Genomic DNA, 22735 nt, shown 5'->3' with positions numbered 1-22735 from the left:
TCGAGTCAGTGCGCTGCAGCCTGGATGACAGAGCAAGACCTTGTCTCAAAAAAAAAATTTTTTTTTTAAATAAAATAAAGATACTAGCCTGGGTGTGGTGGCTCCACCTGTAATACCAGCACTTTGGGAGGCCAAGATGGGCAGATCACCTGAGGCCAGGAGTTTGAGACCAGCCTGGCCAACATGGCAAAACCCTGTTTCTACTAAAAGTACAAAAATTGCTGGGCACGGTGGCTCACGCCTGTAATCCCAGCACTTTGGGAGGCTGAGATGGGCGGATCCCAAGGTCAGGAGATTGAGACCATCCTGGCTAACACGGTGAAACCCCGTCTCTACTAAAAACACAAAAAATTAGCCAGGCGTGGTGGCGGGAGCCTATAGTCCCAGCTACTCAGGAGGCTGAGGCAGGAGAATGACGTGAACCCAGGAGGCGGAGCTTGCAGTAAGCCGAGATTGCGCCACAGCACTCCAGCCTGGGCGACAGAGTGAGACTCCATCTCAAAGAAAAAAATATGTATACAAAAATTAGCCAGGCATGGTGGCACACACCTGTATGTAACCATAGCTACCTGGGAGACTGAGGCACAAGAATTGCTTGAACCGGGAGGCGGTGGCTGCAGTGAGCTGAGATCATGCCACTGTACTCCAGCCTGAGCAATAGAGCGAGACTCCATCTCAAAAAAAAAAAGAAAGAAAAGAAAAGAAAGATACTAAAAAATGAAAATACTATAAATATACTGAACATCAGGAAGCGTTTCTTTCTGATAGTAAATTTGTTTGCTTCCCTCTTCATATAATGAAAACAATGTAACTCCTTTCCTTTTCTGTTTTTTTGGTTTTCGGTTTTTGTTTTTTTTTTGAGAGGGAGTCTCGCTCTGTCGCCCAGACTGGAATGCAGTGGCACAATCTCGGCTCACTGCAACCTCTGCCTCCCAGATTCAGGCGATTCTCCTGCCTCAGCCTCCCGAGTAGTTGGGATTATAGGCAGGCACCACCACGCCTGGCTAATTTTTGTATTTTTAGTAGAGACGGGGTTTCACCATACTGGCCGGGCTGGTCTCGAACACCTGACCTCATGATCCGCTGGCCTCAGCCTGCCAAAGTGCTGGGATTCAGGGCGTGAGCCACCGCACCTGGCCAATTCATTTCCTTTTCTAATCCACTCAGTGGTTACTTACAATTAAATCATCCCAAATTGCCAGTATTATTACTTTCTCTTTCTATTTAAGTGGCCTTGTTCCATTTTTATCCTTGAATTTTTTTGAATTACATTTTTTATTTTTTTATGGTTATTTGGGGTGTAAATTCCAAATAGGTAAGTTCTTAAGACTGCGTGTCTGGCATTGCATCATCTACCTTTGACGTGTACACGATTGGGGCTGGAGTGTGTTTTACCTACTATGTATTACCATATCCCAAATGTGCTTCCCTTAGCTATTATAGAAACGTTCAGAACAACTTTGTGACTATAAAACATGTAATTGTGATGTGAAATGTTAACTCTTATTTCCACTTTTCTTCCTCCTGTCTTGCTCCCCATTTTCTTCTTCTTCTTTTTTTTTTTTTTTTTTTTTGAGCCAGAGTCTCACTCTGTCGCCCAGGCTGGAGTGCAGTACTGCAATCACAGCTCCCTGTAACCTCTACCTCCTGGACTCACGCAATTCTCCCACCTCAGCCTCCAACCCTTCCAAGTAGCTACTAGCGGACTGCAGGCACACACCACTGCACCTGCCAGATTTTTTTTTTTTTTTTGGACAGAGTCTCAGTCTGTTGCCCAAGCTGGAGTGCAGTGGTACAATCTTGGCTCACTGCAACCTCCGCCTCCAAGGCCCAAGCAATTCTCCTGCCTCAGCCTCCCTAGGAGTTGGAATTACAGGTACCCACCACCACACCCAGCTAATTTTTGTATTTTTAGTAGAGATGGGGTTTCACCATGTTGGCCAGGCTGGTTTCGAACTCCTGACCTCAAGTGTTCCGCCCACCTTGGTTTCCCAAAGTGCTGGGATTACAGGCATGAGCCACTGTGCCTGGCCTTAAACTTTTTATAGAGACAGAGTCTTGCCATGATGGCCAGGCTGGTCTTGAACTCCTGGCCTCATGTGATCCTCCCGCTTTGGCCTCCGGAAGTGCTGGGATTATAGGTTTGAGACAGCCCACCTGATCTTCCTCCCCATTTTCTAAGAATAAATTCAGAGGATTTTTTTCTACCTATATTTATTAATAAATCCTCTTTTTCTCCCTAACTGCAGTGTGAAATGGCCACCAGTGGTGACAGACAAAGAGACTCAGAAGTTAATTTCAAGGAATTGAGAACAGCAAAAATGAAACCTGAACTACTGAGTGGACACATTCCCCCAGGCCACATTCCTAAGCCTATCGTGATGCCCGACTATGTGGCGTGAGTATCAGTCTGAATTCTTCCTCAAGGTAGAAGTTGAGGGGCCCCATTTGGTCCTTTCATTTTCCAGTTTGTCTCCAAGTTAATACTCTGTGCTTGAAACCATGTATGTAAATAGTTGTTACCTGAGAGGTAATGTATTGAATTGAAGGTACGATATGATCAGTAAGGAATAAGCTAAGCCGATTTCCCATTCAGCTTCTTTTAGTGAAACGATTATATCTTTGGTTTATGTTTTTCCCCCAGAAAATACCCTGTGATTCAGACAGATGATGAGCGAGAACGCTATAAAGCTGTGTTCCAAGACCAGTTTTCAGAGTACAAAGAGCTGTCTGCAGAAGTTCAGGCCGTCCTGAGGAAGTTCGATGAGCTGGATGCAGTGATGAGCAGATTGCCCCATCATTCGGAAAGCCGACAGGTTAGTGTGTGCAGCTGCCTAGGAGGAGCACTGAAATCTAGAGGATGGATACAACCTGGCTTTTTTTTTTTTTTTTTTCTGTGAGACAGAATCTTGTTCTGTTGCCAGACTGGAGTGCAGTGGCACAATCTTGGCTTGCTGCAACCTTCACCTCCTGGGTTCAAGTGATTCTTCTGCCTCAGCCTCCCGAGTAGTTGGGATTACAGGCATGTGCCACCACACCCAGCTAATTTTTTTGTATTTTTAGTGGAGATGTGGTTTCGCCATGTTGGCCAGGATGGTCTCAACTCCTGGCCTCAAGTAATCCACCCACGTTGGCCTCCCAGAGTGCTGCGATTACAGGCATAAGCCACTGCATTCAGCATGAAATCTGGGTTGTTTTTTTTTTTTTGAGATGGAGTCTTACTCTGTCACCCAGGCTGGAGTGCAGTGGCGTGATCTCAGCTCACTGCAAGCTCCACCTCCTGGGTTCATGCCATTCTCTTGCCTCAGCCTCCCGAGTAGCTGGGACTATGGGCGCCCGCCACTGTGCCCAGCTAATTTTTTTGTGTTTTTAGTAGAGACGGGGTTTCACCATGTTAGCTAGGATGGTCTCGATCTCCTGATCTCGGGATCCATCCGTCTCGGCCTCCCAAAGTGCTGGGATTACAGGCGTGAGCTACCGCGCCTGGCCCCCAAAATCTGGCTTTTAAAAAAATTTATAACCATTTACATGTGCTTTCTGTGTCTAGGAAAGCATTTGAGATCCTCAAGGTGTCTAGTCAAGATGACAATTCAAATTATGTAACTTAATATCTTTTGTCTTTAATTATTAAACAGTATTTTTTCTTTTTGTTTTTTCACTCTGTGCTTACCCATATTTTATTTTCTTAAGTAAAATATAAATTTGCCTAAGATACATACCAAGTCAGGCAGGGTCCCAAAGGAGACAGATGGCACATTCAAACTAGGAATAATTCACAAAGGTTTATTCAGAGAGTGTAGGGAAGCCACCAGGGGCATTGCATTCCCTTGCTAAGCCAGAGCCTAGCAGTTAGCACTCCAGGCGCAAAGGCAGAGCACCCGCTGAGTAAGAGTGGAGAGCAGAAATGGCCAGGCACAGTGGCTTATGCCTGTAATCCCAACACTTTGAGAGGCCAAGGCGGGCAGATTGCTTGAACCCAGGCATGCAAGACCCTGGACAACATGGTGAAACCCCATCTCTACAAAAAATATAAAAATTAGCCAGGCGTGATGGCATGCACCTGTAGACCCAGCTACTCAGGAGGCTGAGGTGCGAGGATTGCCTGAACCCAGGAGGTTGAGGTTGCAGTGAGCTGTGATTTTGCCACTACACTCCAGCCTGGGGGACAGAGTGAGACCATGTCTCGAAAACAAAAAACAATAAAAAAGAGCAGATATGAGATATGCTACAAATGTGAGCTGCTGGGCACACACATCAGACTGGTAGCTGTGATTATGACATAGAGGAAAACCAGGAGTAGAAATGGTGGTTACAGGGGACTTAAGCTTTTTGTAGTGCTCTTCCTCACCCCCCCACATTTTTCACATTTTGAAATAGCAGTATTGAAATAGGAATGCCTTATAATCTGTGCCATTTTTAAATTTTTATTTATTTATTTATTTTTGAGATGGAATTTTGCTCTTGTTGCCCAGGCTGGAATGCCATGGCATGATCTCAGTTCACTGCAACCTCCGCCTCCCAGGTTCAAGCTATTCTCCCACCTCAGCCTCCCAAAGTAGCTGGGATTACAGGCATGTGCCACCATGCCCAGCTAATTTTGTATTTTTAGTAGAGATGGGGTTTCACCATGTTGGTCAGGCTGGTCTCGAACTCCTGACCTTATGATCTGCCCGCCTCAGCCTCCCAAAGTGCTAGGATTACAGGCGTGAGCCACCGCACCTGGCCACCTGTGCCATTTTTAAATCAGATGTACTCTTTTTTTTTTTTTTTTTTTTTGAGACGGAGTCTTGCTCTGTTGCTCTGTCACCCAGACTGGAGTGCAGTGGCGCAATCTCGGCTCACTGTCACCTTTCCCTCCCAGGTTACATGATTCTCCTACCTCAGCTTCCCAAGTAAATGGGACTATAGGTGCATGCCCAGCTAATGTTTGTATTTTTAGTAGAGGCAGCATTTCCCCATTTTGGCCAGGCTGGTCTTGAACTCCTGACCTCAGATGATCTGCCCACCTCAGCCTCCCAAAGTGTTGGTATTACAGGCGTGAGCCCCTGCATCTGGCCCAGATGTACTCTTTTTAATTGAGATCTCATTCACATATAATAAATCTACCCTTTTAAAGTATACGATTCGGTGAATTGTAGTATAGTTACAGAGTTGTGCAATCAGCACCACTCAAATTCCAGAACAGTTTAATCACCCCAAAAAGAAATCCTGTATTGGCGGGGGGCAGTGGCTCATGCCTGTAATCCCAGCACTTTGGGATGCTGAGGCAGGCAGATCACTTGAGGTCAGGAATTTGAGACCAGCCTGGTCAACATGGTGAAACGCTGTCTCTACTAAAAATACAGAAATTAGTTGGGCACATTGGCGGGCTGAGTAATCTCAGCTACTCGCGAGACTGAGGCAGGAGAATCACTTGAACCCAGGAGGTAGAGGTTGTCCAGCCTGGGCACCAGAGCGAGACCCTGTCTCAAAAAAAAAAAAAAGAAAAGAAAAGAAAAAAAAAGAAACTGTTACCCATTACATAACTGCTAATAATTAGCAGTTATTTCCCATTCTCAGCTCTGTCCAACCATTGACAACCAGTAATCTACTTTCTGTCTGAATGGATTTGCCATTCAGTTTGAACATTTCATATAAATCCTTTGTGTCTGGCTTCTTCATTTTGCATAATGTTTTCAAGGTTCATCCATATTTTAGCATAAGTCAATACTTATTCCTTTTTGTGGTGGAATAATATTCTGCTATATGGATATACCACATTTTGTTTATCTATTTATCAAGAGATAGACATTTGGTCATTTCCAAATGTCTATATAGACATTTCCACTCATTGGCTGTTATGAATAATGCTGGTGGGAATATATTTGTGTAATATTCTCTTTTTAAAAGAGGCTGTATTAATCTATTACATGTATAATTAAATTTTAAAAACATAGCTTTGTAAACACTAAATGTTGGTCTGGCTGTGGTAGCACATGGCTGTAGTCCCAGCTACTCAGGAGGCTGAGGCAGGAGAGTCACGTGAACCCAGGAGGCGGAGGTTGCAATGAGCTGAGATGGTGCCACTGCACTCAAGCCTGGGCGACAGAACCAAAACAAAACAAAACAAAACAAAACCAAAAAAACTAAATGTCAAATTTATGTATGGGAACACACACACACACACACACACACACACACACACATATATATAATTTTTTTACCTGAGAAGTTGGGTATCTTTGTTTCGACCACAGACTCTGTTAAGTATACATTTAAATCACTTATCATTATGAGTTAACTAAGCCAAATGTGTATTGCAGTGACGTTTTCCTAACCCTGGAGCAATGGAATGGTGTTGGCTAAGAGACACCAGTACAGGAAGCAAGAGAAATTCAGCAAATATTGAGGTTGAATGTCAGTACCATTTGGAAAATAAGCAAGGCCCACGGGTCTAAGAAGGGTGACCTAGGTTAGAGGCCGTCAAAGGAATGCAGGAAGCCATGAGGCCCCAGGAATCTGGATCAGCGCAGGTTGGGAGGAGCAGGCTTGTTGGGAGAAATAATGCAGAAAATCCTGACCTGCAAGTCCGGGCGTGGTGGCTCACACCTGTAATCCTAGCACTTTGGGAAGCTGAGGCGGGCGGATCACCTGAGGTTGGGAGTTCGAGACCAGCCTGACCAACACAGAGAAGCCCCATCTCGGCCAGGTGCAGTGGCTCACACCTGTAATCCCAGCACTTTGGGAGGCCAAGGCAGGTGGATCACCTGAGGTCAGGAGTTCTAGACCAGCCTGGCCAACATTGTGAAACCCCGTCCCTACTAAAAATACAAAAATTAGCCGGGCATGGTGGCACGTGCCTGTAATTCCAGCTACTGGGGAGGCAGAGACAAGAGAATTGCTTGAACCCAGGAGTCGTAGGTTGCAGTGATCCGAGATCGCGCCACTGCACTCCAGCCTGGGCGACAGAGCAAGACTTCATCTCAAAAAAAAAAAAGAAATTCCATCTCAACTAAAAATACAAAATTAGCCAGGTGTGGTGGCACATTCCTGTATCCCAGCTACTCGGGAGGCTGAGGTGGGAGAATCACTTGAACCTGGAGGCAGAGGTTGCAGTGCGCCAAGATCTCACCATTGCACTCCAGCCTGGGCAATAAGAGCGAAACTGCGTCTCAAAAGAAAAAAAAAAAACAGTCGGGGTGCGGTGGCTCACGCCTCTAATCCCAGCACTTTGGGAGGCCGAGGTGGGTGGATCATTAGGTCAGGAGATCGAGACCTGCCTGGCCAACATAGTGAAACCCCGTCCCTACTAAAAATACAAAAAATTAGTCAGGCGTGTTGGAGGGTGCCTATAATCCCAGCTACTCGGGAGGCTGAGGCTGGAGAATGGCTTGAACCTGGGAGGCAGAGGTTGCAGTGAGATGAGATTGTGCCATCGCACTCCAGCCTGGGTGACAGAGCGAGACTCCATCTCACCAAAAAAAAAAAAGAAGAAGAAGAAAATCTTAACCTGTAATATTTGAGCCAACACCCAGTGGTATCTGGTTTGTGTGCTTTAAAATGAACAAGGGCTGCAGCACGTGGTCTGCAGTTGGGAAATCAAGAGGGTCCTGATGACAGTACAGGCTGAGACCAAGTCTTCCCATGATGTTTCCACCCAGTATCAACAACAGCCATTACCTGTGATTTTTAACAAGACAGGGCTTGTAAGTAACCCAATGGCAGGCCCGTGGTTATTATTATCAGTGTATCCTCCAGTCCTTATCTAAAGTAGAAATATTAACCGTATTACAAAAGTTAGCTTCTCCTTGGCCACAGGCTGAGCTTTGTCCTGGGCAGGAGTCCACAGGCTCATTCATTTTCCCACCATGTCCCCACGGAAGCATGTGAGGCATTTCAAAGTCCAGCGGGCCTGTGTGGAGGCAGGTTCTCTCACAGACATGGTTGTGCACCCCTGAAAAATAGTCACATGACTTTTCTGAACCCATAAAATAGAAATATTGCCCCAAACAATCCCTCTGGTCCTCACCACTCCTTAAATTCAGTGACAGACTCTAGATGGATGTTACAGCTCATCTCTGCCTGCATCTCCAGCACAGCAGTGCTAACCCCAGCAGTAAGTTTATTCCTTGTCCAGGATCTGTTATTACAGATTGCAATTAAATCACCAGGTTTATCTTCAAAACTGCTGGCAAGCATTCAAAACACAAACATACTGATGATCTCAGTCTGTAAAAGAGATTGAAGAATTAAAATTGTTCGGGCAAGGGGGCTCATGGCTGTAACGCCCACATTTTGGGAGTCAAGGCAGGATGATTGCTTGAAGCCAGGAGTTCAAGATGAGCTTGGGCAATATAGCAAGACCACGTCTACTCATAAAAAAATAAAAATTAGCAGCCGGGCATGGTGGCTCACACCTGTAATCCCAGCACTTCGGGAGGCTGAGGTGGGTGAATCACAAGGTCAGGAGTTCAAGACGAGCCTGGCCAACGTGGTGAAACCCCATCTCTACTAAAAATACGAAAAATTAGCTGGGCGTAGTGGTGGGCACCTGTAATCCCAGCTACTTGGGAGGCTGAGGCAGGAGAATCGCTTGAACCCAGGAGGGGAAGGTTGCAGTGAACCAAGATCGCACCACTACACTTCAGCCTGGGCAACAGAATGAGACTCCATCTCAAAAATAAATAAAAAATAAATAAATAAATAAATAAATAAATAAATAAAAATAAAAATTAGCGAGGCCTGGTGATGTGCCGTATAATCCCAGCTACTTGGGAGGCTGAGACAGGAGGATCACTTGAACCCAAGAAGTTTTGGTTACAGTAAGCTATTGCACCACTGCACTCCAGCTTGGGCAACAGAGCAAGACCCTGTCTCAAAAAAAAAAAAAAGAAAGAAAGAAAGAAAATATACTGGGAAAAGGATATGGATCAGTGATAGAAAAGGTTCTCAGGGCAAGCTTTTATTTTATTATTATTTTATTTATTTATTTTTGAGACGGAGTCTCACTCTGTTGCCCAGGCTGGAGTGCAGTGGTGTGATCTTGGCTCACTGCAGCCTCCGCCTCCTGGGTTCAAGTGATTCTACTGTCTTGGCCTCCTGAGTGGCTGAGATTACAGGTGTGAGCCACCATTCCTGGCTAATTTTTGTATTTTTAGTAGAGAGGGGGTTTTGCCATGTTGGCCAGGCTGGTCTTGATCTCCTGATCTCAGGTGATCCACCCACCTCAGCCTCCCAAAGTGCTGGGATTACAGGTGTAGGACAAGCTTTTAGAACTATAAATTATTGGCTGGGCACAGTGGCTCACACCTGTAATCCCAGTACTTTGGGAGGCCAAGGTGGGCAGATAACTTGAGGCCAGGAGTTCGAGACCACCCTAGGAAACATGGCAAAACCCCATCTCTACTAAAAATACAAAAATTAGCTGGGCATGGTGACGCACACCTGTAGTTCCAGCTACTTGGGAGGCTGAGGCTCAATAATAGCTTGAGCCAGAGACGTGGGAGGTTGCAGTGAGCTGAGATCATGCTACTGCACTCCAGCCTGGGTGACAGAGGGAGACTGTCTTGGGACAAAAAAAAAAAAAAAAAAAAAACCTATAAGTTATTATATTTAAATTATTAGGTTTGCTTTGTCTGACAATCTCTATGCATAGGTGTGCATGGATGAATGAGGGCATTGCTGTAGTAATCTGTTCCCTTTGGATAGACTGTTCAATTCCTTAACAAAGTTCATATTTATTATAAAACTTAGAAAAAAGTTACAAGAAGCCTTATATTAGCTATTTTCAAGTTACATACTGTCAAACTGCTTAACCCCAACACCTAATAACTCGAAAAAGAACTTTCCAAAGGGGATGAACTTTCCAAAAAGGATGTACATAATCATAACTAATGTGGTTATTATGTGGCAAGCACTTTATAAGGATCATTTCAAATAAGTGAACCTTCTTACAACCCTTTGAGGTCATTATGGTTTTATTTCCATTTTACCAATAAGGAAATGGAGCTTGCCAGCTGTGTGACCCTGGGCAAGCTGTGTATCCTCCCTAAGGGCCTGGGGCTTGGGTCTGGTTGCATGTGGTCAGGGCCCTTTCTCTCTTTTATTGCCTGGGCCTAGCAGATAGTAAGCCCTCAAATATTTGCCTGTGAAATGAATTTTTGTGTGTCACTGTTTTCATTATTTTCTTAGTTAAAATTGTTTTTTGTTCTAATTCTCAGTGTGCTTTGAGATATGATTTGAGTAAATGCAAATATTTTAACTTAAGTATACAATATATTATTTTTAGGAACATGAGAGAATTTCAAGAATCCATGAAGAGTTTAAGAAAAAAAAGAATGTGAGTAAAACAGTTTTCTTTCTCAAACTGTATTCTTATCCAGGTACATACGTGATAATTGACAGACTCTAGATTCTGTTAGCTAAAATAGTTCTTTTTTGTATTTCGTGAGATGCTCCTTTTAAGGGAAAATGACTGCTGGATGCCATTTCTTGTCATGTCTGTTCTGAATACATTTTGCTGTGTCCTGATTTAGCAACCTAGGGAAATGAGCATTGATCAGGAATTCTCCACCTGTTCCTTCAAAAAGATGAACTGATTTTACATCTTTCCAGCTCTAACTTAATCTCAAAATCAGTAGAGGTGACTGGACACTGGCTCAGGACTGTAATCTCAACACTTTGGGAGGCCAAGGCAAGTGGAACGCCTGAGCCCAGGAGTTTGAGACCAGCCTGGGCAACATGGCGAAACCTTGTCTCTACAAAAAAATACAAACATTAGCCGGTAATGGTGGCACACACCTGTAGCCCCACCTACTTGGGAGGCTGAAATGGGAGGATCACTTGAGCCTGGGAGGCAGAGGTTGCACTGGGAGACAGAGTACGCCACTCCACTCTAGCCTGGGCAACAAAGTGAAACCCTGTCTCAAAAGGAAAAAAAATCAGTCAAGGCTGTAGAGACCATTTGTTAATATTTTCTATACTTATTACTTTTTTTAAAGAGATGGGGTCTTGGCATGTTGCCTAAGCTGGCCTCAGACACTTGGGCTCAAGCAATCCTTCCACCTCAGCCTCCTGAGTTGCTGGGACTACAGGCACATGCCACTGTACCTGGCTTTATTTACTTTTTTATGTACATCAGATAGTAAAATGAAAGGTGCCTCAGCTCTTTGTACTTCTGTTTGATTTTGCTGTGAATCTAAAACTGCTCTAAAAAAAAAAGTACATTTAAAAAGTGTGTAAAGAGCTTAACTGTTACTCTGAGTTCGGAATCTGCTATAGAGACTTTCGTTGTGTATGATCATTTCCTGTGTGACAATGTATGTTTCTGTTTTTTTTACTGAGGAAGCCAAGAGCCAAAATAATACTTATATTTCTTTTACAGGATCCTACATTTCTGGAAAAAAAAGAACGCTGTGATTACCTAAAGAATAAACTTTCTCACATAAAGCAAAGAATTCAAGAATATGATAAAGTAATGAATTGGGATGTACAAGGTTATTCTTAACCCTTATTTGAAACCACTTTTTATTTTATTTTATTTTATTTTATTTTGAGATGAACTCTCGCTCTGTCACCCAGGCTGGAGTGCAGTGGCATGATCTCGGCTCACTGCAACCTCCATCTCCCGGGTTCAAGCAATTCTCCTGCCTTGGCCTCCCAGTAGCTGGGATTATAGGCATGCACCACCACGCCCAGCTAATTTTTGTGTTTTTAGTAGAGATGGGGTTTCACCTTGTTGGTCAGGCTGGGGAACTACTTTTTTTTTTTTTTTTAAATAGCAAGTTTACTATTTATTTACTGCCTTTTTGATGCTAGCCTCTGTGGTAGATAAGCAAGCGCTTCCCGAATCAGCTTCCAGTTGGTTTAACCAGTATGCAACATTAACGATTTTACTCAGACATTTTTAAACACATTCAGATGTACCAAGGGCCTTTACTAAGAATGGAAAAAATCCTGTGTTCATCTGTGACCAATTTCATATTCGTCTATCGCATTTAAATGTGTCATCATTTTAGAGATTGATCCTAGCGGTGTGATGGGCAAGTGGGCTATCAATTCTGGTGCTAGTTTTTCCTTTTTCACTCAGGCAGGTTCCTAGGATTTTTCTAGGACAAATTTCTCTTCCTAGAGAAATTCCTAGGGGATTTCTAAAGGATTTTTCTAAGGGAAAATGGGTGACATCTTTCAGAGGTGTTATTTATTTCCTTGAAAGGTATTTGAATCCCAGATCAACATTTTCAGACATCCTGATCTTGGGCAAATTGCTTAATATCTCTGTGCCCGTTTCCTCTTCTGTAAAATGGGACTAATAATAGTCCCTTCCTCGTAGAGTTGTTAGAATTAAAGGAGTTACTAATATGGTAAGAACTATATTAGTGTTTGTGAAATCTACAGAAGTGTTTGTGAAATGAATAAATTATAAAGAATGAGTCTCAAGAAAAGGTCCTTAATGAGCAAGCCCAACTTACTTAACCAAAAGCCTAAGTGTCTGGTGCCTTTCTGTTTTGTAGTGTTAACTCATGGCCTTAGCCTGATGCTTCCCTGTGTCTCTGTGGCCCCTGGGGTTCCACATGGCCTCCCTGTCTTTCTTCAGTGTGACTGTACATCTCTCCATCTCCCCATAGTCCAGCCTGCCCTGGACACATTGAATTGTATGAATGGTATTGCTTTTCTTTTCTTTTCTTTTCTTTTTTTTGAGACGGAGTCTCGCTCTGTCGCCCAGGCTGGAGTGCAGTGGCGCCATCTCGGCTCACTGCAGGTTCCGCCTCCCGGGTTCACGCCATTCTCCTGCCTCAGCCTCCCAAGTAGCTGGGACTACAGGCCCCCACACCACGCCCGGCTAATTTTTGTATTTTTAGTAGAGACGGGGTTTCACCGTGTTAGCCAGAATGGTCGCGATCTCCTGACCTCATGATCTGCCCCCCTCGGCCTCCCAAAGTGCTGGGATTACAGGCGTGAGCCACCGCGCCCAGCTGTTGTTCCTTTTCTATCCCCTTTGGACATATGTGCTACAGTCCCACGATGTAGCATTTCCTTGGAAACTTCCTTTGAATTTTTGGGATGCTTCTTTCCTTCCTTCCTTCCTTGCTTCCTTCCTTGCTTCCTTCTTTCCTTCCTTCTTTCCTTTCCTTTCCTTTCCTTTCCTTTTTTCCTTCTTTCTTTCTTTCTTCTTTTCTTTCTTTCTTTCTTTCGAGGCAGAGTTTCGCTCTTGTTGCCCAGGCTGAAGTAAGTGGTATGATCTCGGCTCACTGCAACCTCTGCCTCCTGGGTTCAGGCAATTCTTCTGCCTCTGCCTCCCAAGTAGCTGGGATTACAGGCACCCACCACCATGCCCAACTAATTTTTTGTGTTTTTAGTAGAGACAGGGTTTCACCATGTTGGCCAGGCTGGTCTCGAGCTCCTGACCTCAGATGGTCCACCAACCTCGGCCTCCCGGAGTGCTGGGATTCAGGTGTGAGCCACCTTGCCCAGCAGGGATGCTTCATCTTTCTAAGAATTATCTTGGCTTTGGACTTTATTCATGAGAAATGTTTTGTTTCTGTTAGTATGAACAATAGACCGCCTTAACAAAGTTTTTTTTTTTTTAAAACAAAATCATTCTTGTTGGATTTTATTCAGCAGTATCTATCATGTAGATAAATTCCCAGGTGTAGCATTACAGCTTCTGACTAATATAGCTGCTATTCAAACAATTAATGTTCAAAGAGTTTTCTGAAGTGATGAAACCAAAGGATAGCATGTGGAAAAGCAGAAGCTTAGAAAGTTGTGGTCACTGAATACACTCCCTAGTTTTTATTTGTCAGTGAAATCTTTACGCATTCATTGTTAATATTTTAATTCCATGGCTTCCCAGGCTGTGCTGTGTCTGAAGGGGTAAAACCTAGGGAAGCATGAGGCCCCTTATGGGACCCCCCAAATGGATCAACTTCACTTTCTCTTTTATGTATTGAGCCCTGTGTTAACATTTCACTTAAGAAGAGCACTAGTGCTTTAAAAAAGAAAAAAAAGAGGTAAAATATTACCATTTTGATTGTAGAGTTAGATTCGTGTCAAAGTGTTAAGGAAATTGAATTTTGTGAAACGTGTAAAATAAAGTTTATAAATGTAAATGCTAATCTTTGAAAAACCAGTGTAGTAACACTGATTTATAAATGCTGTGGTCAATCCCTTAGGTGCGTTAAAGTTTCAGTCACCTGTTGTGTGTGTGTGCCCTTTTATGTTTGCCTTTCTAGCATTCCTGTGTTCACTGTGCATGTTCTTGAAAATAGTTTCACTTGTCAGATAATAAACTGGAAAGTCATTGAAAACCTGTAGGTCATAGTGCTCAGGTGACTCACTGTTTCCCTTCCCCCATTATTTGCAACAATTCAAAGTCCAGGCCACTGTATTAGTTTCCTAGGGCTGCCATGACAATGTACTACAAACTGAGTCACTCAAAACAACCGAAATGTGTCTCACAGACCTGCAGCCTAGAAGTCTGGAAGCAAGGTGTCAGCTGGGACATGCTCCCTCGAAAACCTGTAGGGGAGTCCTCTTCTAGTTTACGGTGGTTTGCTGGCCATGTTTGACATTCCTTGGCTTGTAGATGCATCTCTCCAATCCTCCATTCTCGCATGGCCTTCTCCCTGTCTTGGCCATACCAGTCATATTGAATGAGAGGCCCACCTTCTCCAGCACGACCTCCTGTCAACTCATTACATTTGCTAGGATGCTATTTCCAAATAAGGTCACATTCTGAGATACTGGAGGTTAGGAACTTCAGCGTTATCTTTTTGAGAGGCCACAGTTAAGCCTGTAATAGCTACCTTTGGCAAGTTACAAGATTCAGAAGGAAGAGTACTTCCCTGTACATTTTCTTTCTTCCATATGAATTTTTGTTTTATTTTTTGAGACAGAGTCTCACTCTATCGCCCTGGCTGGAGTGCAGTAGTGTGATAAGCTCACTACAACCTCTGCCTCCTGGGTTCAAGCAATTCTCCTGCCTCAGGCTCCCAAGTAGCTGGGATTACAGGCACCCACCGCCACACCCAGCTAAATTCTATATTTTTAGTAGAGACGGGGTTTCATCTTATGTTGGCCAGGCTGTTCTTGAACTCCTGACCTCAAGTGATCTGCCCGTCTCGGCCTCCCAAAGCAGTCCCCCTGCCTCAGCCTTTCAAAGTGCTGGGATTACAGGTGTGAACCACCGCACCCAGCCCTTCCATATTATTTTAACATGTATACTAATTTGAAAATTAACATGAGGATATGTCAGTAAATCTAAAACTTGAAAAAAGTATTTGCCAGTTACGTGTCAAATGCTTTTATTATGCCAGATGTGTTAGCATTAAAGATACAGAAATCAGTGAAACAGGTGGAGACTCTGGGGTGGTAATGAAGTACATATCAGAAAGTGTTTCCGATATTGAGATGCATCGAAGTTTGAAAGATACAACACAGGAAAAGTCTACAATTTTTTCTGACCTTCATTTTTTTTAACTATTATAATTTTTAAAAAGAATGAGTATAAAAGCTTAGAAAATAGAAAACAAAAGTCCCACCAGTGTCAATTCTACTCCCTAGCAGTATATACTGTGTGGAGTGTACCCTCCCAGACCTTTGTGATGTGTACAATTACTTTATTTGTTTACAAAAATGGCTTTAGACATTTTATTTTATTTTTGAGATGAAGTGTTGCTCTGTCACCCAGGCTGGAGTGCAATGGCATGATCTTGGCTCACTGCAACCTCCACCTTCTGAGTTCAAGTGACCCTCCCACCTCAGCCTCCTGAGTAGTGAGGACTACAGACGTGCACCACCACGCCCAGCTAATTTTCGTATTTTTAATAGAGATGCGGTTTTGCCATGTTGGCCAGGCTGATCTTGAACTCCTGACCTCAAGTGATCCCAAAGTGCTGGGATTACAGACATTAGCCACCACACCTGGCTGTAAAATCACTTTAAAATTGTCTACTTTAATGCTTTCAATGGGTTTTTTGGGGATTTTTATTGTTGTTGTTTTGACATGGAGTCTTGCTCTGTTGCCCAGGCTGGAGTGTAGTGATGCTATCTCCACTCACCACAACCTCTACCTCCTGGGTTCAAGTGATTCTCCTGCCTCAGCCTCCTGAGTAGCTGGGATTACAGGCGCATGCCACCATGCCCAGCCAATTTTGTATTTTTAGTAGAGACAGGGTTTCGCCATGCTGGCCAGGCTGGTCTTGAACTCGTGACCTCAAGTGATCTGCCTGCCTTGGCCTCCCAAAGTGCTGGGATTACAGGCGTGAACCACCGTGCCCGGCTGCTTTCAATGGGTTTTTAAAGGAGGTTATGACAGATCTGCTCCAGCATGTAATAGACCACCTGTCCTATAATAGACAGACAAACTGGGGGTAGGCAGAAGGTAGGAGGGATGGTTTAGCCCCGCAGAAGGAGAAGAAGGTGAACTTCTGAGCTCATCACAACCAAGACTCCATTTCTTACTATGTGACCTTGACAAATTAACATCTCCAACCATCAGCCTCCTTAACTGTGATGTGGCGATAATAATACCTGATGAAATTGTTGTGAAAATTAAATAATGTAAAACACCACAAAGGTCCTTGCTCAATAACTGGTGGCTAGATACTCAAAATATATTTCCATTGTGTTAAATAATAAGGTGGCTATAGACTCTCAAAGTGACTATTGTTTTGAATAATAAGTTACAAAAAGCTTTTTTAAAAAGTATATAGGTAATATATTTATTATAGAAAATTGATCAGGTCAGGGATGGTGGGTCATGCCTGTAACCCCAGCCCTTTAGGAGGCTAAGGTGGATGGATCACTTGAAGCCGGGAGTTTGAGACCATCCTGGCCAACGTGGTGAAACCCTATCTCTATTGAAAATACAAAAATTAGCTGGGCGTGTTGTCGCACAGTGTAGTCCCAGCTATTCGGGAGGCTGAGGCACGAGAACAACTTGAACCCCAGAGGTGGAGGTTGCAGTGAGCTGAGATCACGCCACTGCACCCCAACCTGCATGACAGAGCAAGACTCTGTCTCAAAAAAAAAAAAAAAAGAGTACAAAAATTAGCCTGGTGTGGTGGCGCATGCCTGTAATCTCAGCTACTTGAGAGGTTGAGGCATGAGAATTGCTTGAACCCAGGAGGTAGAGGTTGCAGTTAGCCGAGATCATGCCACTGCACTGCAGCCTGGGTGACACAGTAAGACTCTGCATAAAGGAAGGAAGGAAGGAGAGAGAGAGAGGGAGGTGAGAGAGAGAGAGAGAGAGAAAGGAAAGAAAGAAAAGAAAAAGAAAAGAAAGAGGAAGGAAGGAGAAAGAAAAGAAAAAGAAAAGGAAGAAAAGGAAGGAAGGAGAAAAGGAAAGAAAGGAAGGAAGGAGAAAGGAAAGAAAGAAAAAGGAAGGAGAGAGAGGGAGGGGAGAGAGAGAAAGAAGAAAGAGGAAGAGAAAAGAAAGAGAAAGGAAGGAAGGAAAGGAAGGAGAAAGAAGAAAGAAAAAGGAAAGAGAAAGAAAAGGAAGGAAGGAGGGAAGGAAGGAAGGAAAAGGGAGGGAGGGAGGGAGGGAAAGGAAGGAAGGGAAAATTGAGAAAATAGGCTGGGAACAGTGGCTCTGGCTCACACCTGTAATCCCAGCACTTTGGAAGGCCTAGGTGGGCGGATCACTTGAAGCCAAAAGTTTGAGACCAGCCTGAGCAACATATTGAGACTCTGTCTCTACAAAAAAAAATTTTTAGTTAGCTGGGTGTGGTGGCACACACCTATAGTTCCAGCTACTTGGGAGGCTGAGGCAGGAGGATCATTTGAGCTCAGGAGTTCAAGGCTGCAGTGAGCTATGATCATACCACTGCACTCCAGTCTGGGTGACAGCAAGACCTTACCTCCAGAATAATAAATAAATTTTTTAAAATAATAAAAATTTTTTAAAAGGAAGGTTTAGAAAACGAAGTTTTTGGGTTTTGTTTTGTTTTGTTTTGTTTTTGAGACAGAGGCTCACTCTGTTGCCCAGGCTGGAAGGCAGAGGTGCAATTTCAGCTCACTACAGTCTCTGCCTACTGGGTTCAAGCAGTCCTCCCACCTCAGTCTCTCAAGTGGCTGGGACCACAGGTGTGCACCACTACACCTGGCTAATTATATTGTATTTGTTTGTTTGTTTTTAAGGTGGAGTCTCCCTCTGTCACCCATGCTGGAGGGCAGTAGTGTGATCTCGGCTCACTGCAACCTCCGCCTCCCAGGTTCAAGTGGTTCTTCTGTGTCAGCCTCCCAAATAGCTGAGATTACAGGCATGCACCACCACACCCAGCTAATTTTTGTATTTTTAGTAGACACAAGGTTTCTCCGTGTTGGCCAGGCTGGTCTTGAACTCCTGACCTCATGTGATCCATCCTCTTTAGCCTCCCAAAGTGCTGGGATTAAGGCACGAGCCACTGCACCTGGCCCTATTTTTTTTTTTTTTTGAGACGGAGTCTTACTCTGTTGTCCAGGCTGCAGTGCAACCTCTGCCTCCCGGGTTCAAGTGATTCTCCTGCCTCAGCCTCCTGAGTAGCTGGGATTACAGGTGCCTGCCACCATACCTGGCTAATTTTTGTATTTTTAGTAGAGACAGGGTTTCACCATGTTGGTCAGGCTGGTCTCAAACTCCTGACCTCAGTTAATCCACCCACCTCGGCCTCCCAGAGTGCTGGGATTACAGGCGTGAGCCACCGTTGCCGGCCCTATTTTGTATTTTTTATAGAGACAAGGTCTCGCTATGTTGCCCAGGCTTGTCTCAAATGACTGAACTAAAGCAATTCCCCTGCCTCAGCCTTCCAAAGTGCTGGGATTACAGGCATGTACCACCATACTGGGCCAAAGATGAATTCATCTTCTCCTCCCAAGCACACACAAATAAAATTGTCCATAATTTCACCCCCCAGAAATAGTCACTGTTAACATATTGGAGCACATCCTTTCATTCTCATCTTCCTCATTTGTTTTAGTCTGCTTTGTGTTGCCATAAGGGAATGCCTGAGGCTTGGTAATTTATGAAGAAAAGAGGTTTATTTGGTTCACAGCTTTGCAGGCTGCACAAGAAGCGTGGCGCCAACATCTGTGTGTGATGAGGACTCAGGCTGCCTCCACTCACGGCAGAAGGTAAAGGGGAGCTGGTGTGGAGAGTCCACATGGTAAGAGGAAGCGAGAGAGCAAGGGGGAAGTGCCAGGCTTGTTTAAACAACCAGCTCTCTAGGGAACCCACAGAGCAAGAACTCACTCTTCGCCTTCCCAGGGAGGGCATGAATCTACTCATGGTGAATCTGCCCCATGACCAACACACCTCCCGTTAGGCCCCATCCCCAACATTGGGGATGAAATTTCAGCTAAGGTTTGGGGGGATAAACACCCAAACTTTAACAACATGTTTACATTTATATAAACATTAATACGCTTAAAGAAAGAGTTTTGGCATTTACAAAAGTGAAATTGTATAGTACATTGTGTTTTGTGTTTTAATTAAGAATTACTAAAACTAATTTTGTATTATTCTGTTTTTATTCTCCTTGGCTAAAACTAGATCATGTGATTTTTCTGAATTCTGAGTCTTTGTTTTCTATTTATTTCATTCCATTGTATTATCATTGCTTTAGTTATGATGTTCATACTGTATGGTGGAAAGAGGAGGGAATGGGAGATAGGTCTAGGTTCAAGCTGTGTGACCTCAGGTAAGTCACTTAACTCTTCCATGCAGTGGAATCACATGAGATAAAAGTATCTCAAATCATACTGTAAACCATAAAACTCAATTAAATTCCCTACATTTAGCTTTACAGTTTTTGTTTTGCTAATGTTACTCATAAATTTTCATTAACAGAAGTATGCTTCATTATTAATAACTGATGGCCTGAGTGTTTATCACATCATCGGGCCTTCTTTGGATGTTTGTACATACCGGTACAGTCTACTAGATCCATGATGGCATTCACACGTTCACATGACATTCCCATTTCAATTGATTCACTTGACCACAGCCACAACTTCATATGCCAGTGTGAAAAGAGGAAGGAGAGGAGAAGGCTGGGAAACAGAATAAAGATTTGGCACCACCCATACTCTGTGGCTCACACCTGTAAGCGTGTTATGACACTTTGGGAGGCTGAGGCAGGAGGATCACGTGAGCTCAGGAGTTCATGACCAGCCTGGGCAACATAAGGAGACCTCATTTCTTCTAAAAACTAAAAAATAGTGGAGTGTGGTGGCACATGCTGAAACCCCGTCTCTACCAAAAATATGAAAATTAGCCGGGCATGTGGCATATGCCTGTGGTCCCAGCTACTCTGGAGGCTGAGGGGGTAGGATTGCTTGAGCACAGGAGGCAGAGGTGGCAGTGAGCTGAGATGGTGCCAGTGCACTGCAGCCTGGGCAGCAGAGTGAGACCCCCGTGGCAAATAAATAAATAAATAAATAAATAATTGACACCTTACTTTTTTTTTTTTTTTTTTTTTTTTTTTTTTTGAGACGGAGTCTTGCTCTGTAGCCCGGGCTGGAGTGCAGTGGCCGGATCTCAGCTCACTGCAAGCTCCGCCTCCCGGGTTTACGCCATTCTCCTGCCTCAAGACTCCCGAGTAGCTGGGACTACAGGCGCCCGCCACCTCGTCCGGCTAGTTTTTTGTATTTTTAGTAGAGACGGGGTTTCACCGTGTTAGCCAGGATGGTCTCGATCTCCTGACCTCGTGATCCGCCCGTCTCGGCCTCCCAAAGTGCTGGGATTACAGGCTTGAGCCACCGCGCCCGGCCTGACACTTTGCTTTTTTCTTTAAAGTCCCCTAAATATAAGTAGCTTATCAGGCATTCTACCTCCAGGCATGTATTTAAAAACTTAATTCTATTTACCCTGTAATTTGTTTAATAGATAACCCCACCACTTAAAGGTTATGGAGGAACTGAAGTTATTGCAAGATATTACACCCATAATAGGCATTTACCAAGACAGTTTGAATTGTAAGTGGTATACAAGGTGTTGATCTTTTTGCACAAAGCACCCTTTTATGCTATCAATAAACAATAAATATCTGTAATAATCAGTTATGGGGAAATTTGGGTAGGAGGATTTATCAGTCGAGGGTCTTAGTTCCAAACCACAGAAACCAAAGTTGGTTGATTTAAGAAGAGGAATGTAAAGCTGGGCGCAGTGACTCATGCCTATAATCCCAGCACTTTGGGACGCCGAGGCGGACGGATCACGAGGTCAGATCGAGACCATCCTGGCTAACATGGTGAAACCCCGTCTCTACTAAAAAATACAAAAAATTAGCTGGGCGTAGTGGTGGGTGCCTGCAGTCCCAGCTACTGGGGAGGCTGAGGCAGGAGAATGGCGTGAATCCGGGAGGTGGAGCTTGCAGTGAGCCGAGATCGCACCACTGCACTCCAGCCTGGGCGACAGAGCGAGACTCCGTCTCAAAACAAAAAAAGAAAAAGGAATTTATTTATTTAATCTTTTGAGACAGAGTCTCACTCTGTCACCCAGGCTGGAGTGCAGTGGTGTGATCTTGGCTCACTGCAGCCTTTGCCTCCCAGGTTCAAGCGATTCTCCTCCCTCAGCCTCCCAAGTAGCTGGGACTACAGGCCTGCGCCACTGTGTCCGGTTAATTTTTGTATTTTTAATAGAGATGGGGTTTCACCATGATGGCCAGGCTGCTCTTGAACTCCTGGCCTCAAGTGATCCGCCCGCCTCGGACTCCCAAAGTGCTGGGATTACAGGCCTGAGCCACCGCCTCCAGGCAAGAGGAATTTATTAACACACATCATAGAGCTTACAGAACTGCTGGGAGAGCTGGAGTTCTGAGTTGGGGACTATGCAGCTGGCGCAATGTCCAAAATCAATACCTAAAAGGCCCTCTGATGAAAACAGCTCCCGTGCTCCTGCTACCCAGTATGCCAAGTGCTTCACCAAGCCTCCTGTCTCCCTCGGATGCTGGAAGCCCCCAGGACTCAGCTTCCGAGTGATCCAATGTGAGACATGGCTTGGTGGGACGGAAGTCAGGTGCCATGCTCCGGTTGCAAGGGAGGCTCAGGGAGCAAGGGCCTTTATAGCTTCAGTTACTGGGCGGGGCTTCCCATCGGCTTCATCAGTAGGGAACTCCCCAAAAGTATGACGGGATTTCTATGCTGACAGCCGAAAAGAATAACCAATATCTCCTATAGAATACTAGTTGTCCTAACTATGAGTGTAGGTGGGGATTATCTTATTCATTTATGAATGGGTCAGATATATAAATGACAGCCACTGCCAGAACATCCCCAAATTGAAAGCTTCCAGGGCTGAGAGGAAAGGCAGAAAGGGTCCCCCCTGATGTCATAGATACAGAAGATGTGTTTCTGGCCTCCAGCTTTGAGATTCAGAAAACGTTATCACCCCAAAAGCATTGCAATACAGTAATTTCTCAGCCTCTCCAGTTTAGGAGAGGCTGTAATCCTAGCACTTTGGAAGGCTGAGGCAGGCAGATCGCTTGAGCTCAGGAGCTCAAGAACAGCCTGCACAACATGGTGAAACCCTCTGTCAACAACAACAACAACAAATTAGCCAGACGTGATGGACACACGTGTAGTCCCAGCTACCTGGGGATCTGAGGTGGAGGATCACTTGAGCCCAGGAGGTTGAGGCTGTGATGAGCCATTCGTGCCACTGCACTCCATCCTGGGTGACAAAGCAAGATGCTGTCTCAAAAATTTAAAAAATCTTCCTATTATATGCTCTTATACACCTGTACTTCTCATTAAAATGAGTACAATTGTTTGTCAA

General features: G+C 44.4%; 1 protein-coding gene across 7 annotated transcripts in view; it reads left to right on the top strand.

The window, feature by feature from the left end:
• Positions 1-19419, top strand: part of MARVELD2 (MARVEL domain containing 2) — a 38148-nt gene extending 18729 nt beyond the window's left edge. For 5 of the 7 annotated variants that reach the window (XM_073014710.1, XM_073014708.1, XM_073014709.1 and 2 more), the window contains 5 exons: positions 2250-2398; positions 2645-2816; positions 10268-10318; positions 11363-11474; positions 18121-19419. In XM_073014710.1, the coding sequence (XP_072870811.1) occupies positions 2250-2398; positions 2645-2816; positions 10268-10318; positions 11363-11474; positions 18121-18164 (528 nt within the window). In that variant the 3' untranslated portion in view covers positions 18165-19419. Of the gene's footprint in view, positions 1-2249; positions 2399-2644; positions 2817-10267; positions 10319-11362; positions 14293-18120 lie in introns of those variants that run through there. The other 2 variants (XM_007974538.3, XM_007974562.3) reach the window with 1 other exon arrangement.
• Positions 19420-22735: the final 3316 nt, after the last annotated feature.

Source organism: Chlorocebus sabaeus, chromosome 4 (genome assembly GCF_047675955.1).
Source record: "Chlorocebus sabaeus isolate Y175 chromosome 4, mChlSab1.0.hap1, whole genome shotgun sequence".
Lineage (NCBI taxonomy): Eukaryota > Metazoa > Chordata > Mammalia > Primates > Cercopithecidae > Chlorocebus > Chlorocebus sabaeus.
This window is presented reverse-complemented; position numbering and strand designations above follow the sequence as displayed.